General features: G+C 43.3%; 1 protein-coding gene across 1 annotated transcript in view; it reads left to right on the top strand.

Moving 5' to 3' along the window:
* LOC146861180 (dynein axonemal heavy chain 11-like) overlaps positions 1 to 20333 on the top strand; it is a 96767-nt gene that overhangs the window by 61740 nt on the left and 14694 nt on the right. The window contains exon 4 of the mRNA XM_085646212.1: positions 17094 to 17327. Within this exon, the coding sequence (XP_085502338.1) occupies positions 17094 to 17327 (234 nt within the window). The remainder of the gene's footprint in view (positions 1 to 17093; positions 17328 to 20333) is intronic.

The following is a 20333-nucleotide window of genomic DNA, read 5'->3' on the forward strand; positions in this document are numbered from 1 at the left end:
GTCAAGCCTTTTATGCATCAACATGAACATTCTAATTTGGTGAACTTGCTGATACTTATGTTCCATGCCCAAGTCTGATAGATGAGGCTTGCAAGATTTCTTTCTGAAAAGCAAAAATATATATAGCGATTGGGCTTTTTGGCATTCAGTTGTGCCAAAAATGCATCCTCCGCAGTGGTGGCTGCACTTTTTGCACTGCGATACCATCCATTGAGGCAGGGATCTCTCGATACGGTGGATGGTCCTCCTCTGGGGACAGAGACTCCATTGATCCTGTTGTGGGCCACCCACCAACATTAATACATGTCTCCCTGCCAACTCCAGCTAAGCAGAAACTAATTAACAGAAAGGTGAAAGTAGTATGTCCAATATGTCCAACCACATTCACAAATCTTTCCAGTATTAAATTTAATTAATAGTGAAGCAAATAAAATCTGTATTTAAAATCTTTAAAAGAACTCTTGTTGCCTGAGAATTCATTTTCTTATAGTTGTGGGCTGTGGGGCACAGCACAATCCTACTCTGCTTCTCAACAGTTGTCATTGCTAAGCATAGAGAATAATGTAGCCTACTACTCAATAGTAAGTAAACATACAGCAACTGGTGAAGATAGTTTATGTTTCAGTGTATTATATACTGACATTTTATGTAAAGCATGGATTTTATATGTATGCTATTCTGTATATACACATTTTGATCTTGAAACCTTTTCTCACAGCAGTCTCTCAAAAAAAGATCAACTCACTTTGGAATTTCAGTTATGTTGCGCTTGCCGGTTGATGTTAGACATAGCTAGTACAATAAGCCCTTGAGGAAAGAAAGGTCTTGTAGTTGTGTGTTAGATGGAGAAAACACTCTGGAATGGTATTCGGAGATTTACAAGAGACTAGACAACATGTGTAATGTACCTACGGAAACATTTTCAAGGCAGCAAGGAGTATATAATACTCATCGAAATCCTGCAAGGTCTACACTGTTAATAGAGATTTGTAACATATCGTTGGTTGAATACGGCATTGAGGGAGGAACTTGAACCCTTTTGTAGCCCAAAGGATGGTATACATCCTAAGCTCACATTGGCAGAAATAATAAGAATTAGATGTGCAGAGACAAGAGAACTTATAGGGTGTACCAAGGACAATTCCGGAAAGATTATTCAAAAGAGTATTAGATAATTAGGATAAAGTCTAAGTGATTAGATAACTGGATTAAACCTAGTGCAAACTATTTGCGTAGACAAAAGTAGAGTAGAGACAAAACACATTGAAGAGTGATGTAGAAGATCCCAGTGCCATGACGTTTAATATGGACACAAACATGTGTCTCAATATGGTAAAGGGGGATGGTCACCTTAATAAATAGAAATCTAAACTGTAGCATTGATGTCAGCGAAAGCAAGATTCATGGAGGTCAGGGACCTGAACTGCAAAAAACTTCAAAGTGTAGAAGTAGTCATCTCTTTAATTCGCAAAGCAATGAGGTTCTGTTCATGTTGAGCAGCAAAAGTTTTGAATGGGAAATAAAGAAGATCAGTAGTGGAAGTGAGACATATATAAAAGGATAAAATAATTTAACGTGTGGTGTAATCTTAAATAAATTACAAAGATCTTGTTATTGGACTCCAAGTATATTTTGTAGGGCATCTAATTGACGGTTAGCAAACTGTACAAATTTGCTCAGTGTTCTCTGTATCATAAATAAAAATTGGTTATAAGTACATGTGCTCTATTATCATCAAACTATAATGTTTGTGCAACATAGGCTGTACAATAGAAGTCATGGTTGATAATCATAACGGTAAAGTAAGTAGTATATTGGGTCATATGTGAATGGTGTAAGGATATATTTAAAAAATGACTCACTTTTGGTCCCTTAATAAGGGTTTTTGAACTATATGCCACAGTAATATTAAAAAAGTGTAATTGTCTCTCATGAAAATGAAGCTGTTACTGAGGCGATTATCACAAGTGAGTGTCAACATAATACATAGAAACATGCAAAGCAGATAAGCTGATGGGATGGCATAATAGGAGAAATAGGCTGTTATGGCAAGGTGAAGGGCCCCACTGTTTCTACAATGTATAACATGCTAATGTCTATTAACACAGTAGCACAATAGATACCTGGGATAAGGAAACTACACACTGATGAACGAACACAAAAGGAACAAGTAAAAAATGGGCAAATCATACGTGAACAAAATAGAAAGTACTTGACTGCACTGCATTTTAGGATAACATATTCATGCAGACAACCACGTTTCTGCATCGGATATCGCCATTGTCACTCCCAGCGGCTACAAGATCATACACAGAGACTGAGTCAATAAACACAGAGCTGGTATAATCATCATACACAAAGAGTCCCTCCACTGCAGAGCAACAGCCGAAGACACCACCCTCTTTATGGAACGCCTCAATTTCAAACTCAGCACAGAAAGCAAGTCCACTGGACCCCACCCACCTTCTGCAAGGAAATCTCTGACTTCCTAGTACCCTGGCCATCTACTTGGTGAACTTCATCATCCTCGAAGACCTCAATTTCCACATCAACAATCCAAAAGACGACAAACTTAATAGAGAACATGAAAAATCTCGGCCTCACCCAAATCGTCACCGACCCCATGCACATAGCCGGACACACTCTGGACACATCTTAACTGCCAACAATTGAATCAAATACAGCCACACCTCGGAGATCACCTGGTCCAACCACTCAATCGTCCACTTCTTCATCTCCACAAACCACAACACCGCCACTGACTAAACCAGCACTGCCCATAGAAGCTGGAGCAAGTTAACTGAGTATCTCTCCTCCGAACACCACCGCCGACCTCAAATTGGCCAGCCAAAATTTCAACACCCGGATCACTGAATCCATTGACATCATCGCACCCCTCAAACATACCTTCCAACACAATTGAATCAAATACAGCCACACCTCGGAGATCACCTGGTCCGACCACTCAATCGTCCACTTCTTCATCTCCACAAACCACAACACCGCCACTGACTAAACCAGCACTGCCCATAGAAGCTGGAGCAAGTTAACTGAGTATCTCTCCTCCGAACACCACCGCCGACCTCAATTTGGCCATCCAAAATTTCAACACCTGGATCACTGAATGCATTGACATCGTCGCACCCATCAAACATACCTTCCAACACACCAACTGGTTCACTCCTGAAATAAAAGCCTCCAAATGCAATAGCAAACAACTAGAAACAATCTGGTACACCAACAAAACACCCAGCAACCAAGCCAACTCTAAAGTGGCTCTCTATAAATATCACATATGCCTGAAAATTTTCAAAAAGGAAGCCACAACCACCCGCTTCATAGATAGCTCCAATCATAGCAAGGAACTCTTCAGCATCATCAAAGAGTTTACCATCCTCTCAGCACCCAAGAACACTGTAACCCACTCGCAGGAGCTCTGCGACACCCTCACAGACTTCTTCTACAATGAAATTGCCACCATCTAAAAACACTGTGACCTGCAACCAACCAGCGACAACAGCAGTGACTCCACCTCAAACACTATAATCACTACGTGGGATCAACTAACCTCACAAACCACTGTTACCATCATGAGCTCCATCCACTCAGGAGCACCCAGTGACCCCTGCCCTCAGCACATGTTCAACCTGGGGAGCAACTCCATGAGTAAGAAATTCACCACCATCCTCAACGCATCCATCACCTTTGCCTTCTTTGCAGAAAGATGGAAACATGCAGAAGTGAAACCTCTTCTAAAAAGAACTACAGCTGACACAGAAGAACTCAAGAACTACCGGCCCATCTCCCTGCTCCAGTTCCTGGCTAAAGTCCTGGAGAAAGCAATAAACAGATAACCCTCAAACCACCTAGAGATTAACAATCTCCTGGATCCATCGCAATCAGGATTTTTTGCTAATCACAGCACAGAAACCACCCAAATCACAGCCACAGATGACATCCGATCTCTCCTAGACTAGTAAGAGACCGCAGACCTGATCCTCCTTGACCTCTCTGCAGCCTTCAACACCGTGTCACACTACACCCTCCTACGCAGACTCAATCAGATGTGGATCCAAGGAAATGCTCTTAAATGGATCTCTTCCTTCCTCACTGGAAGAATCTAGAGCACCCGCCTTACACCTCAGGCCCAAAGAACATTGTCTGCGGTGTTCCCCAAGGGTTCTCACTGAGTTTAACCGTGTTCAATACATACATGCCCCCCCCTGGCCCGTTGGTCAAATCCTACGGTATGAACATCACATCTGACGACACTCAGCTCATTTTCTACCTATCCTCAAACCCAACTAACACCAAAACCAATTTCCACAGGTGCATGACCTGCATAGCCAGCTGGATGCAAAACAAATGTCTCAAACTCAACAGAGGTCCTCATCTTCCTGAGAAACACCTCCCCATGGAGAGACTCTTGGTGGCCAGGGGAACTGGGCCCCTCGCCCACTCCCACAAACCATGCCAGAAACCTATGCATCACTTTCTCTTACAAGCCCACCATAAAGAAGCAGATAAATGCTGTCTCCTCAGCTGCTTCCTCACCCTCGGCATGCTCCAGAAAATATTCAAATGGCTCTGCATGAACACCATACACACCATTACCCAAGCCCTCATCACCAGATGCCTGGGCTACGAAAGCTCCCTCTACGTGGGCATCACCTCACAACTACTGAGCAGGTTGCAAGCCATCCAAAATGCTGAAGCCAGGCTCATTCTTGATCTCCCTAGAAGAACCCACATCACCCCCACCTCAGAGACCTCCATTAACTCCCCATCCAAAAAAGGTGCCAGTTCAAACTGCTGACCCACGTCTACAAGGCCATGCACAACAAAGGACCAGCCTACCTCAACCACACACTGAACTTCCACCAACCCGGCAGACAACTATCCTCCGCCTCCTTCTCGCTCGCCCACACGCACCACTTCCACAAAAGCAGAAGTGGTGGCTACACCTTCTCCTACCTGGCTGCCAAGACCTGGAATGACCTCCCACTCTACCTCCGGCCTGCATCCACCCTACAGAAGTTTCTTATAGTTGTGCATAGGTAACACCATGTATCCCTAGCCTGTTATACATTTTCCTAAACCCTTCAATACCATCCCTGTTGCTGGGATGCCTGAATTGGTTTTATCGAGGGTAGGGCACTAGGTTAAGTATTACCTCATCTGCCGAGCTCACCATACGTTTAATAATTGTGGCTTTCAAGAATTGCTTGTGTGCAGTGTTGATGGAATTTATATTAATGTATATATTCATGTAGTTGGTAGTAGTTCAGGCTATTTAGATATGGCCCCTTACATACCTCCCTTCTGGTACCTGGTCACCTCAGCTTTCTCTCCTCCCATGTTTTGGTTTCAAAGTATTACCACCCCAACAGATTTAAACAAAGCTGAGGGCCAGATCTGTATGGGGCATGTTTTGTGTTTCATCCTCTATTGGACTTTATGTTGCATATTTGTTTCCTTTAAAACTCTGCGATCAGGGATGTGACCGTGTTTTGGTATATCATCTGTGGTGCACATAGCAATACCAAGAGTTATCATAGTTTGTGGAGTCTCTATATGAAGTTGACTAACAAAAACATTTTACAAAGAAGTGATGCTTAAATTCAATGTATTTTTAATGAGTCTGTTGCTCCTTCTTTGGTATATTTGTTATAACTCTGTCTTCAGATCTACTCAGCATACAGGGATTTGGTGCCTACTGTCACATCCTCCCCGGCCTGAGAGCATGCACAAAAACACACAACACATGGCGCTCATAACCAACGTCTTCATTCATCAGTGTACAACATTCAATCTGTAACTTCTCATTATCTCATAATCGTTGATAACCCCACAATGACACCTCCCAAATGATTACATAATTCATTCAGTGAGTCTGCCCAGTGCAGCAGGGTCCTAGTGCTTACAGTCCTAACACACTACATATCCCCCTTGTTAAATAAAAAGGCTTAAATAACAGTAGCATCATATTTCTTCGATACGTCGTTGAGGTGCTCAGCCAGTTCGCCCACACCACGTGGTATGAGGTAGTTGAACTGCACCCTGAGTGGACACTGAGCATACAGGATCTAATGTCTAATCTGGGCTTTCAAGTGGGGTAACCTCATCTAAGATTACAGGGTCTGATGATTGTCTAGACAGTTGTCTGAAATGTGACCAGTCCCTTGTGATGGATTTGCCTGGACGTTGCGCCATTATCACGTGTCCCTTGCACAACACAACTTTCAGAGTTTCAATAGCAAATGGAGGATCTGTTTTTCACTTCAGTTTTTGCTTGACAAAAACCCAGTCACCTTCTTTGAAGATGATGCCCTGATTTTGCTGACGATGATCAGCATACGTTTTCATCTAACGTTTTAGAGCAGCATCAGTGACATACACCTCTTCATCATTCTGAGTTCCTTCAGTGGTCCACTGTGGTAGTTTGGTTCTTATAGCTCTCCCAAATATCGGGGTGGTAGGACTCTCACCAGTGTTGAACAATAGGTACAGGGGGCTTGATAGAAGGCCTGACTTGGCTTGATTCCCTCCATTGATCCACGTTGGATCACTAGTTTTGGAGTTTCCATAAAACGTTATGTGACACGGTTAGTCTGGTCATAAAACCCTTAAACTGTTGCTGTTGAATGGTGGACCATTTTCAGACTTGAGAATGTCTAGTATGCCTCAACTGCAAATATGTTCTCTAGTCGCTCAGTGACTTTGTCGTGGGTGGTTGTTGACAGTTCCTCCACCAGAGGAAAATGGGAATGCTCGTCAATGATCACCATCAGGTGATGACCATTTGCTAAGTGCCCAAAGAAGTCTATGGCCACTCTTTCCCACACATATGTCTCTTTTTGACTTTTACCGGCACACCCTGCCTCTTATGTGTTTTAACTACGTAACCTGATTTCCTGACAGTTTTTAAGTTTTCTGTGAGTGATCTTCCTGTGGGGAATATTGTGTTTAAATATGTTGGGAGAAGGGGACTTTTCCACAGGGTTTCCTGAGTATTCCGTATTGTCTACTCACTGAAGACAGAGTGGCACCATTTTTTGTCAGTGCGTGCTCTAGTCTTTTAAGTGTAAAAGCAAAGACGCTGCATGGATTTGCGCAGAGGGTGCGCAAGCCTGTCTGCGTCTGTCTGTGTCCCGGAGGCGTCGGGTGCCGGCCACGCTGCCTGTCCGGCAAGGGTTACGGAGCAAAGAATACAATATGGGAGAGCAATACTTCATTGACTAGGTATGCAGTGTCGCTGTCAGGGTGAAGTTGCGAGTTGTTTGAAATGGGCTGCTTTTCTATGTGCATACTGTAATTGAGTTCTTCCACACGGAGCTCAGGCTCCCCAGCGGTGGGAACTTATAGCAAAGTAAGTCATGGAAAAGGGAGGTATGGTAGGACTATTAAGGGTCTTTTGGTTAACACACATTCTCTCCAGCAACATGAATCTCAGGTCTTTGATCTTCTGCAAGACTCTCTCCCTGACTTAATGTTTCTAACTAAAACTTGGTTGACAACATTTTCATATCCTACTATTGCCTCAGCTATACCACCTGGGTACAAGGTGCTTAGGAAGGACCGTCCTGTTGGATAGGAGGGAGATGTGACCATTATTTTTAAACAGGAATTTGATTGTACCTCCATTAACCTAGAAGGCTCAGAGGATGTAGAATCTCTGGGTTTCTGTTGCACCCTATATCCCCACCAATCCCTTGATGGTGCCCTAATATACAGGCCTCCTGGACCTGCGGGCACCTTTCTGCGATCTCTTAATGAGGTGATTGCACCACAGGCACGTAGGTATAGCCATTTTCTTCTTTTAGGTGATTTAATCTGCATATGGACAAACCTATGGAGTCGGAGGTCAGTTCCCTTACTTAGACTCTCTCAGCGCTCAATCTAGTCCCTTTCATATCCCTTCCTACTCACAGTTTGGGTCACAGCCTAGACCAGATATTTTCTAATATAGAGATGGAGGTTGATCGGCCGCTACCCCTGATCTGGTCAGACCATTGTCTAATTGGTTTTAGGGTACCCAACTCTTGGACTGACGTCCAGGACCTCCCTAATAGGGTCAAAATTAAGTACAGAGCTCGGCATATAGTCTCTTGGTCAGCTCTGGGGGACGCCCTCAAATCCTCTGTCCCTCTTTTATCAAAGAACCCTGAAGGGGACGTGCTTCAATTAGAATTCCGGCTGAGACAGAACACCCATGAACCAGCCCCACTGACAATACAGACTACCAAGAAGGCTAGGCCCTGATCCCCCTGGTTTAATGATATTCTAAGAACTAGCAAAAGGGTATGCAAATGCTTGGAGAGAAAGTGGTGGAAATACTATAATCTGGATGATAGACTGGACTATAAGACCGCATTGAAATCTTTCTACATCCACTGGTTAGTCCCTGCTAGGGTGCTTCCGTCCGCAGAATTCCCTGCTCTATTGCAGATACCTTAGCTGCAGCCTGAGGTATTCCTGAATATTATTAAGGGTCTTAAGTCAGGTTCTCCTGTTGACTCTTGTCCAGAGGAATTGTTGTCCTCTGTAGCCACAGCCATTAACCCAGTGGTAAATAAGGTTCTAAATTCCTCTCTCTGAACTGGCTGTATGCCTTCCATCTGGAAGCAGGCAAAAATTTTCCCGCTGCTTAGGAAGCCATCAGCTGATCCGAGTGTGCTTGCTAATTACAGGCCTATATCTCTTCTACCCTCCTCTAAAGTGCTGGAGAAATGTGTGAACAGAGTTACTTCTGACTATGTGGAAAAAATAATCTTTTGCAAACTAATCATTCGGGTTTTAGGGTTAGTGATAGCACGGAAACAGCTTTGCTGGAGGTGACTGAACATATCAAAGAGAAGCTTGATCAGGTAGGTAGAGCCATTCAAATCTTATTCAACACGGTCCCTCATGACAGGCTACTAGAAAGGATGAGGGAACTTGGAATAGGCGGATCGGTCAGGAAGTTTGGACTCCTCCCTTTGCATCTCCCATACCTAGTATGAAAGTGGGGGTCCGACAGGGATCTGTATGGAGCCCCACTCTCTTCAATCTATATATGTCTCCCCTTGCATCACTAGTGGAAGTATGTGGGGCAAAAATAATGTCATTTGCTGATGACACCCAGCTAATTTTCACCTGTGATATGGGAGCTGACTTTGAGGGTGATAAGATTGCCTCATGAGGGTGTTCAATTGGCTCAGGAGGAACCAATTGAAAAGCAATTCGGAGAAGGCCGAGATTATTTTCTTTGGCGCCCCGCCCTCCGAAGAGTGGAGACAGTGGTGGCCTGAGGATATTTCACTGCCCTCTCTCGGCACAAACCACGGTAAAAAAATCTGGGTATACATATTGATAGTGCTCTCTCAATGAGATCACAATTCCAGTCAGTAGTTGGCTCTTGCTTTGACCTTTTACGAATGTTGAGGAAGTTCCTTCCATTACTTGCATTGGATACCAGGAAAACCGCGGTCCAGGCACTGGTAACTTCCATACTGGACTATGCCAATGTCTTGTACCTAGGCCTCCCAGAGTGTCTTCTCCATCGTCTTCAGGCGGTTCAATATGCTGCTGCCAGACTGGTACTAATGCTCAAGCCCAGGACTCATATGTCCCCACACCTGAAGGTTTTACACTGGCTTCCTATGAGAAAGAAGATCAGATTCAAGGCTCTGGTACTGTTTTTCAAAGCACTTCATGGCAGTTGCGCTGGCTGTCTCAGAAAGATAGTAAGACATTGCATGCCAGCCAGAACCCTTAGGTCATCCTCCTTGGGTCTGGCCTGTGTTCCTAGAATTCACCGAGCCCGGTAGGGAGGTAGCTCCTTCAGGTTCCTGGGAGCCACAGATTCGAACTTGCCCCCAAATCTCTCAGAGCTGTTACTGACCTGGGGACCTTTAAGAAACTACTCAAAACCTGGTTATTCTTTGGTGAGGGATGCTCTAGATTTGTTAGAAGGAGACTATTTAGTGTTAGGACACTTCTGAGTAGCTGTGCGCTCTACAAATGCTCATCATTCATTCATATGCAGGAAGATCAGACATGGTTAATGGATGCTCAGTCACTTTAGGATAAAAGTAATTGCATAAGTGACACTCTTTTAATTCCCTCTCAACACTCTAATCCAAGCGAGGAAACAGCACTTGATTTCTCAGGGCTCTCTTGGTGGTTACAATGCCAGGATGTGCTTCATGAGCAAATTCAATGACTTGCTGTCTCAGACTTTTGGGTATCTCAATCCTGGAGCCTCCCAGCACAATGCCTTCTTTGATGGCAGACAGCTCATCTTGTACATTTTAATATTTTTATATTATTTTATATATTCAACATCGTCACTCAGAGGTCGAACACTCCGTCTCCATGACTGTGCTGAAATAATATCTTTAAGGATAATCATGTCTTTATCTGCATTTGTAGCATCAACAATTTGTTGAATGGGTACAGCAGCTGGCATGCTGGACTTCACAATATAGTTGATGTATTCCTCAACAGTTTTCAATGTTGAGCTGTGCAGCTGTAGTGGTACTTGATGATAAATAATCTGCAGGGTTTTGGTTCTTGCTTGTCCTATGCACAATTGTATAGTCATACTCTTGTAAATGCAACCCTCAACTCTCAATGTGAGGGGGCAACTTTGCCTTTGAATTTCTGAATATGGTGAGCAGCGCCTGTTGGTCTGTGACAATTGTGCTTTCCGTAAAGAAACACATGTACATTTTTGCAGGCCCACACTATGGCCAGACTCTCTTTTTCTGGCTTGGACTATGCACGTTCTGTGTCAGACAGACTTTGACAGGTGTACGCCACAATGTGTCTCTGAGCAGTTGGATGCCCATTATGTTGAGCAAGGATTGCTTCCAGCCCCACCGCGCTCACGTCAAAAGTAATCTCAGTTTGTAGTTTAGGATCAAAAAAGACCATCTGATTCGCATTTTCAATTGCATGCTTTATTCTTTTCAAGCTTTGGTCACATTCAGAGGACCATTGGAACTGGGCATTTCATTTGGTCAGGTCTCGCAATGGGGCACTCACTGTAGCAAAGTCATAAATGTACCTTGAATAATAACTGCCCATGCCCAAGAAAGACCATAATATGGTGACATCTTGTGGGGGACTGGTGGCTGACAGAGCTTGGACTTTATCTGGATCCGGAGTCATCCCCCCATCAGAAAATATGTGCCCAAAGAACTTGAGTTTGGTTTGGTCAAAGTCACACTTTTCTGCATTTAACATAAGACCTGCATTTGTAAGTAACTGACACACTTGTTTGAGAGCCTTATCATGCTCCTTCCATGGTGTTACAAATACCAGTATATCATCACTGTAATTGAAAGCATGCGTAACAGGTTGAATTATTCTAGATATAACATCTTGGAATATTTCTGCAGCAGTCAACACTCCAAAAGTATTAATATACTTACAGTTTTTTTCCAATTCGAGTTGATGGTGTCTCTTGTTCAAGTCAAGACGGAAGAAGACTTTGGCTCAGTTGAGCTGCATGATCATTTCTTCAATGTGCGGACCAGGATGTATTTCCCTCTTGATTGCTTTGTAGGCATGGCATATATCCATGCAAAAGCGCATTGCACCTCCACTATCCTTTTTTTGGTACAACCACTAAGGGCGACACTCACGGTGTAGGACCAGTAGAATGCTCAATGATGGCCTGTCTCAACAGCGATTCTAGTTCTTTTTCACCACTTTTGTAGGTGAAATGCTATTCTGTTGTGCTGCTGTGCAACAGGCCAGATGTCTTTGTTAATGTGAAGTTGCACCTTTATTGTCTTGAGCCTTCCTAGGCCATGAAACAGCACCAGGAACTGACTCACAATTTCAGATTGCGTATTTAGGTTGTTATTGATAGAGATCAGTCTCATGTCAGCAGCAGTTGCAAAATTAAGAAGACATGCACTGAATGAAGTACCTTGAAGAAGGTGGATTGGGGCTTGCACAGACGTCTTTTTATGCCCCAAGGTTGCTGTGAATGATCCTTGACTCTGCAATGATTTGGAAGTAACCCATATGTACACCTTCATGTTAGACATTTTGAGTCATGGTATGAGTGACAAGCTGTTAATTGGTCGACTGGCATGAGGTTGAATGATGCACCACTGTCCATCATAAAGGTTATAGGGCAACCGTTGACTTTTAGTGTGATCTTGGGGCAATGTCCATATGGATTCTTATAGATTCTTTTGTTTCTTTGACTCACTTGTTTTTGTTGTTCATTTGTCTCCTTTGTAAGTGGCAACACCCTCATGTGCATGTCACTTGCTTTTAGATATAATCATTTCACCTTCACCCTCTTCACTGTCGCTCAACGGTGATGTCGAGGAATTCTTGTAGGATGAACTTAATGATGATTGACTTTGTTTAGATTCTACCTGTTGCAGTTGAAGTTGCTTTTCGTCTTTGTGGATGTGTCAAGAATGCTTCTGCCTGGAACCTTCTGGCGTCCTTTTTCTCGCCATGACACAATTGGTTTCTCTTTTGCAAACCTCCGTTCCACAACCTTTGTATGTCTGTCCAGTATAGAAATGAAAATACACATCGTAAACACAGTTTTTCTTTTTTCGAGGATGTTGACTTACATGCATTTACTTTGTGTTTGCGTTTGCTCTTCATGATTAATGCCTATACACTTTTTGCTGTTCCAGCTTCCATGTTGGCAGCTTGCCTATCTGCTCTTTCCTCGGTTCTTGCAGCCATTAATACTATTTCTAAACTGAGCATCTCTCTCAACATGCGTCTTCTGAATGAGTCTGAAAGACAGCCATCAATGACTCTGAGGCGCATGGCTTCTCTATCATTAAATTCACTTAACTTACATTGTTTGATAAGCACATTAATCTCTCAAAAAACTCCTCCACCGAATCACCAAATTGTTGTTTTGCTTGATTGAAAATGTCCCTTTCATAGTCGACGTTTGACATCGGATTGAACTTGGCTCCAAGTGCTTCTTGGAGCTGATGGTTCAATAGTGTCTCAGTCGGTGAGATTTTCTTTATCACTTCTTTTTCTCGATCACCAGCAAGATTCTTTAAGTATTTAAGGATTTTCTCATCATTTTTTTCTTTCAGACCATCAATGAAGTCATCAAAAATCTAGATCCATTTGGTCCATCTGGCGCCAATATTCTTCTTTTTGGCAGTATCGAACGGTGGTGAAGGCTTCTAAAATGTGGCAGCACCGTACTCCATATCTCTTGCGGCAGCTACTGGGAGCCTTTGTTATCTTGAAGAATGTTTGAGTTGTGCTGAAGGTCACTGAATGCCGACTTCCCTGGTTATCAACAGCTTCTCTGGGGGCCAACAACCTGGCGAGCACAACCCTGATTTTTGCTCTTGAGTCTCCTCATTGAGGTTGTGAGACCAGTGAGTAAATTTCACTACTCGTACCTGGTTGCCGCTGCCTTCCATGTTGTACCTGATTGTCACTGCCTTTAGCATTCTCTTTGCATGAAAGATGGCTTGGTGTTGTGGCATAGCACAGTATTCGTCTTCATCCTGGCCTACAAGTCTTGGAGGGCTTTTCCAACAGTGCTCCACTGCTAAGCCTTTAACCTCTCCACAAGACCTTGTATAGGCTGAAGTGGAGCTTGTGCTCCACATACCCCAACTGCCGACTCCCATGAGGTGCATGTGGCACACACAAGCAGTTTGATATATCCTTGCAAACTCTCAGGGAGATCAGTCTTGTTTCTTCAGGGCACGTATCACCTACTCGTTGCCAGTTGTCACATCCTCCCAGCCCAGGAGCATGCACAAGAACATGCCCCACACAGAGCTCATAACCAACGTCTTTAGTCAGTGTGCAGCATTCAAACTGAAACTTCTCATTATCTCACAACTACACCTTAACACCCACCTCCCAAATGATTACATAATTCATTCATTGAGTCTGCCCAGGGCCGCGGGGTCCTGGTGCTCACAGTTTTAACAAAAGTACATTTACCTCAATTCTGTCAAGCCCTCTTACTGGGCAGGCTGTCCTTAAGTTTGATAATATTTTGATGGTTTGTCTTCTATCCGTTTTTTCCTCCTTCTTGTTTCTTTCCAACTGCCACTCCCCTCCCACTCATGTACCAAAGCCATTTATTTTTATATTTCCCACTTCTCCCTTTTCCTGGTTGAGTAAGTGTTAGCTCTGTTAGGGTCTCTGCTATGGTTTAGTCATAGGATCCCTCATGGATCAGTCTCTTTGTGTAGGTGTTGTTCCCTTGCCTCCTGTGCTTTTTGATTCCTCTGCTTTTTCTGTTCTGCGTGGTCTTGAGGTTCCCTAAAGTGCTGTATCTTTAGGTGGTGTGGATTCTTAAGTGAGGGCTAGTCTCGTGCCTCAGCTTAGGTCGCCAAGTGGGTCTCCTCAATGTCACATGTTGCGGAATGCTCCAGAAGGAAGGTTGCTCAGTAATCTCCTATTACTGGCCTTTCCCGACTCGGTTCTGTGCCACTGGACACTTTCTTGTAGCTGCTGTGACTTACGTTGGGGCCAGGCATATCGGTGTGGGGGTATGTTGTGCACTTAATCAGGACAGGTCCAGATCAAGTGTGCAGAGAGGTGCACATGTGTTACAGCCTTGCTGCTATTTTGGGGAGAAGTCCCTACAGTTTTCTTAATGCAAGAGTTCCATCCCATTATGGGATGAATCAAAGCGATCTGTATACCATGGAATCTCACTTGTTGCAGTTGGTTCATTTTGTGACATTTCTCATTGCGGGCAACCATGGGATATTTTTTTTCCCTGGATTCTTATGGCTCAATGCTGCTTCATTATTCTTTCTTTGAGTGGTCTGATGAACTTCATTAATATGACAGTTTGTGTTAAGAAATAATTACATAAACATAAAATTAGTTGATGAGCCTGATGTCCAGGGGTAGCTCCTCCGCTAAGGCGGAGGAGCATCGCCCACTGCCTTCAGCACTGCAAAAAAAGGAAAAATAAAATGATAATAACATGATGTTATTATCATTTTATTGTTCCGTGCTGCAGCAGCTTTGTGGGTGGGCGGGGCTGCTCTGCTCACAGAACAGTGCAGGGGAGGAGTAGTTTGCCCATTCTAAGTGAGCATGAATGTTTGGCCGGCCAAACACTCATGCACACTTTGCATGTTCTCTGTCCAGGATGCATTATAGCCTGGGTGGAGAACATGCCCCAGCCTCCCATTCCTTGGCTGAGTGCCGAACCACGCTGCTAAGACCAATCACAACGCTCTATTGCAGTGTTGTGATTGGTCAGGGAAACCTGGGCGGGTGCTTCGTGTTCCTGCTTCCTGTTAAGCAGAACAGAGGAAGAGGTTGCAGAGGACCGAGGAGAGGGGGCACCCAGCCAGCTGACTGGCTGCAGGTAAGCATTATTTTTTACCACACTCCCCCCCATCCCCCCCCTTATCCCTCTAATGCTTTTTGGGAGCAACTGCTGATGTTGTGTATGTTAGTGTGTATTGTACCAAAATTCCAGACAGTGATTGATGCCATACTGGCATATGGTACAGGTTCCATACTTGTAAAAACCATTGGCTGGGATAGTAACCAATGGGAACTTGTCAGGGTATAGTGGAGAAAGCTTGAGTAAAGTAGATTCCATTTTGTTGGTTGTTTTTTATGTATAATTTTTGGATTAGTAGTTAACTCATCTTGTAAATTCTTGTCAGCTAGTAATATTTTCCAATGTTTGTTAAGCATCCAATGCATTTCTTTACTTTTGTTGCTACATGGTGTTATCATAGCATTCATTTGATGTTTATTTTGTTTTTGTTTGTCTATATTTAGATTCTCATTTGGTTTTCCTGAATGTAATTGCAGCTTGTTCTATCACTTGTGTGAGGCATTGTCTCTCCAAGAATCTCCTCTTCAAATCTTGTAATGCCAAGTTAAAAGCCAAGCTAAAATCCAGTTCTGTGCTGCGGTTACATTTTAACCTGATCATTTCATCACATAGAATCAAGTTAATTTGAGATTTAGGGTCCACACCGAATTATAGGATGTGGGCTTTCAACATAGTTTTCATTGAATTTTACCATTATTTATGTACAGGTTCATATCCAAAACATTGGGTGTGTGATATTTGGAAGCTTGCGTTATATTGTTTGTTAATGATCAACATTAGAAATTTCTATTTATCTATGTATTTATTTATTTGTTTGCTTTTTTACAAAGTTTTATTAAGCACAAACATGACCCATGGGTATCAGAGCTCTGTACAAGAAAGCAACACATTAATTATTCTATAATGCTATTTCCCTAGAACATAGGTCAATGAACATGCAAAAAGGAATCAAAAGTACAGAAAGTATAAGTTCTTCTGTGGAAGTGATTAGCCTGGCAGCCTGGTATGAGTAGTAGTCTCTAGTGTTGCTTTAGATTCACTCTCTATTGAGTGGTATACTCCCTTATTTTATATTCCTGTCAGGTAAGCACTTTGCTAAGTTGGTATTGTGAGCCTATGGGGCAGATTTACAAGCCCCTTGCGCCTCATTTACGCCGCCGTTGCGTCACTTTTGTGACGCAGCGGCGGCGCAAATCCTGCGCCATGGTGCAGGGTACTTACAACGTGACGCATCTGGGAGATGCGCCACGTTTTTAAAGCCCTGCACCACATGTAGGCGTTCCTGCGCAGGAACGCCTCCTAAAAGTGGCTGAGTGAAATCTACAAGATTTCACTCAGTCACTTTTAGGCCCAAGCTGCGTCAAAACCCTGCGCCTGCCTGAAGCAGGCATAAGAATTGACACAGCATTAACAAGATAGGGCCCCCCACAGCATTGCTGGAGCTGCGTCGCACTTGCGACGCAACTCCAGCAATGCGCCACTTTTACGGCACAGATGTGCCGTTTTTGCCCCATGGTGCACCGCATTGTAAATGCGGTGCATCCATGGTGGCGGAGCTGTGGCGCACGATAACTGGCGCATCCCTGCTGATATGCAGGGATGCGCCAGTTATGGTAAATATGCCCCTATATCTTCAGATGAGTAACACAAACCCTCTACTTTTATGAACTGTTGTCAGAGAATGGGGGCAAGCGAATATAAAATTAATAAGCATGCAAAGACACCCAGAAGCAACATATTAAAGGAATTTTAATGTTTATTTTTAAAACAGACTTTTGCTTACCTAATTCCTGAAGAAATATTTAAAATGGACCTGGAAGAAGGAATGGAAAAAGTGCAACAAACAATACAGGTCTTTACAAGTTTTAAAAGGACGTTCTCTACATATAAGGAGAAGATTGCTAGCAACTTTAAGAAAATGGAAAAAGTAAATCTTTGGGACTTTCCATCTCATCTCATATTTTCTCGATTTGACAAAATCAATGAAAGACTGATAAATATTGAGGTAAGATGGTATTCATGTATTTGTTTTATTAACGTAAGCCTAAACAAAGCATACTGCACAGTAAAATGCTTAGACAGTGAAAGCATGCCTCTTTTATTTGCTTCAACTTATTTATGAGAACTGTCTTCTGTAGAAGGCTGGAGAAAGGTGCAAGGGAATTGTTGCATGAAAAATGCAAAATGCTTTATCGCAGGCCTACTTGTAGATGTCTATAGTCACCTGAACTTCAATGTGATATTGCTTTTACTTAAATTTGTGGGCAACTAGTACTATACTTGCAACTATCATCAAGTACAATTGTCATATAGTTGGCAACCTCTGTGCCATATTAAAACATGTTGTCTGAAAAATTCCCTTTGAAATGGTGGCCTTTTGGAAAGCCCTTGTGTCATACTGTCAGACAGGGAGTGTGCAAATCATCCCCACTTATGTTTTCAGGTGCTAAATTCTACATTATGATATATCTGTAAAATCATCATCTCCATGTTTCCTATTGGTGTCAAAATCAGAGTGCTTGCACTGGGGTTCCAATGAATGATAGAATGAACTATTAAATATTTGCATCTAACCAAATTAAACTACTGCAATCATGAGATTCTGTGTATTCCACCATACAGGTGGAACAGAGCATACATATGCACAGCAAATGGTATTTTTGGCTTAGAAATTGAAAGCGGATGTGCATGCCCAGCCTGGTGTGCAATATTCCTGCTGGATTCATTCCACGGATATTCTTTTTTTTGCTCCTAGTAATTTTTTTTTCTTTCACCGAGCGTTGTGCACTCTTCAGTTCTTTTCAGTACACCAGGACAGTTTTTGGTGGGTGTGAGTTTTAGGTCCTCTCTACCTTTTCCTAGCATACCCTTACTAATGTGGAGGGAAGTTCTTTTAAACTTAAAGTTCTATAAGACTATGTGTATTTAACATTATTTTTCAGTTAGGATGTTTCAAACATCAGTTTTGGTGGTTGGCCATCTTCAGAATCCAGTGAGCACAGTATTCCAAGTAAAATTAATTATCCTGCAGGCCATTGGTTCTGGTGTTCTTTTTCATGCTGGACAGATCTGCGAGACCACGAAACACAACCCTTACAAATGATCTTGGAAAATGTTCATTTGTCTTCACCTTGAGGAATAAGTCCAACGTAATAATGTCTGGCTTCTAAAGGCTCATGTCTGAACTAAAATCGTGTTTGTCCTGAGTTAATTGAAGGGTCTAACACTCTGTGCTATCTCCAGGCACCCATATGACCTAACACCTGGTCTTGTCCGAGGATGCTTGTGTAGTCTAATGCTTGTGTTCGTCTTAACATGCTTCAAAAAGCCTAAAATAGTAGCAGGACATTTAACATTTACTACTCTTCATGCCTGGCTCTGTCATCACACATGGAATGTGTAGGAAATTGGGGTAATGGTTCAGAGGGGTGGAAACCCCACTCAAGCAACAACCACAATCCTTGCCAGGGTGAACCACAAAAGTCACTATACTAACCTGTGCTTAACCCTCGAGTAGCCTGGCACAAAAGCAGCCAGGCTTAACTTAAAGGCACTATGGGCTAGGGGCCAGATGTACTAAGGTTTTTTGTGTGTACAAATGGGTTTGAGACCCGTTTGCGCCCACTAAAAACCTGTGGCCCATGTACTAATCCTATTTTGCGGGTCACAAATCAATTTGCGACTCGCAAAATGGGATTAGCGACTCACTATTAGGAAGGGGCATTCCAAGGGCGTCCCTTCCTAATTGCGATTCCTGAAGCTATGAATGCCTGTTTAGCGACCGCAACTGTGGTTGCAAAACAGTTGCAGTTTACCACTCTTTACAGACGAGTGGTAAAGCACTCGCAAACTGGAAGGGGGACCACTGCCTGCCCTTAAAACATGAAACAGAAAATTTTCAATTTTATTTTTTAAATGCATCCTGTTTTCCTTTAAGGAAAACGGGCCGCATTTAAAAAAAAAATTGCTTTATTCAAAAGCAGTCCCAGACATGGTGGTCTGCTGACCCCAGCAGGCCACCATCCCTGGGAGTGCCAGCTATTACCAATGGGGTCGCAAATTGCGCTTGCCTCAATAATATGCATGAGGCATGCACTTTGCGACCACATTGGGAATCACAAACAGTGGCTTAGACACTGTTGTGCATCCAAATTGTTAATTGCAAATTGCGGGTCGCAAATGCGATGCAATTTGTGACTCGCAAATTGGCGGGTCATACATCTGGCCCCAGATGTACAAAGCTTTTTTGAGCTTCCAAACAGCCCAATTCACAGAATCAGGCCATTTGCAACCACAAAAAGCAGTTTTTGATGAACAAATCTCTATGTGCGATTCAGTCACCCATGGCTGAATTGCAAATTGGGTTGGCGAGTCGCTATTAGGAAGGTATGTGTTTAGGGCACCCCTTTCATGGACCACTGCCTACTCTTAAAAAATAAAAAGAAAACACATCCCATTTTCCTTTGAGGAAAATGGGCTGCATTTAAAAATGGGTCGCAAACTGAGACCTATCTCATGAATATTAATAAGGTGGGTCTATTTACGACCCACTGGGAATCACAGAAAGTGTAAAGCACACTTTTGTACATTGGTGTTTTGTGATTATCAAATAGGGCTCTTCATAACTGCGAACTGGCCCAGCAAGCAAGCGATGACCAACAATGTGAGATCTGCACTTCATGCTACAACATCAGCAGCCCGCGATGAACGCCAAAGTGTAGCTCCATCAACGACCACCCGCAACGGCCGACAGGATTTTCGCACTAAAGCAAAGACTGCTTGTGACGCCCAGCTTACTGTAACAACCATCTGCAAAGCTGTCCCTGCTGTTAGCAGCCTACTCCATTGTGAATCAGACTATTAGCACTGGACTTTGAGAAGTTAACATTTTCAGTGGGACCAACTTGGTCCCTCCCTGTATCCAGCCTGCGCTCCATCGCTGTCAGCCTGAACTTGTGACTTTGCCCCAGTCTATCAACCGGTTGAGCAAGATTAGATGACTGGGGGTGGC

The sequence above is a fragment of the Triturus cristatus genome, chromosome 3_1, assembly GCF_964204655.1.
Source record: "Triturus cristatus chromosome 3_1, aTriCri1.1, whole genome shotgun sequence".
In the NCBI taxonomy this organism is placed as follows: Eukaryota; Metazoa; Chordata; class Amphibia; order Caudata; family Salamandridae; genus Triturus; species Triturus cristatus.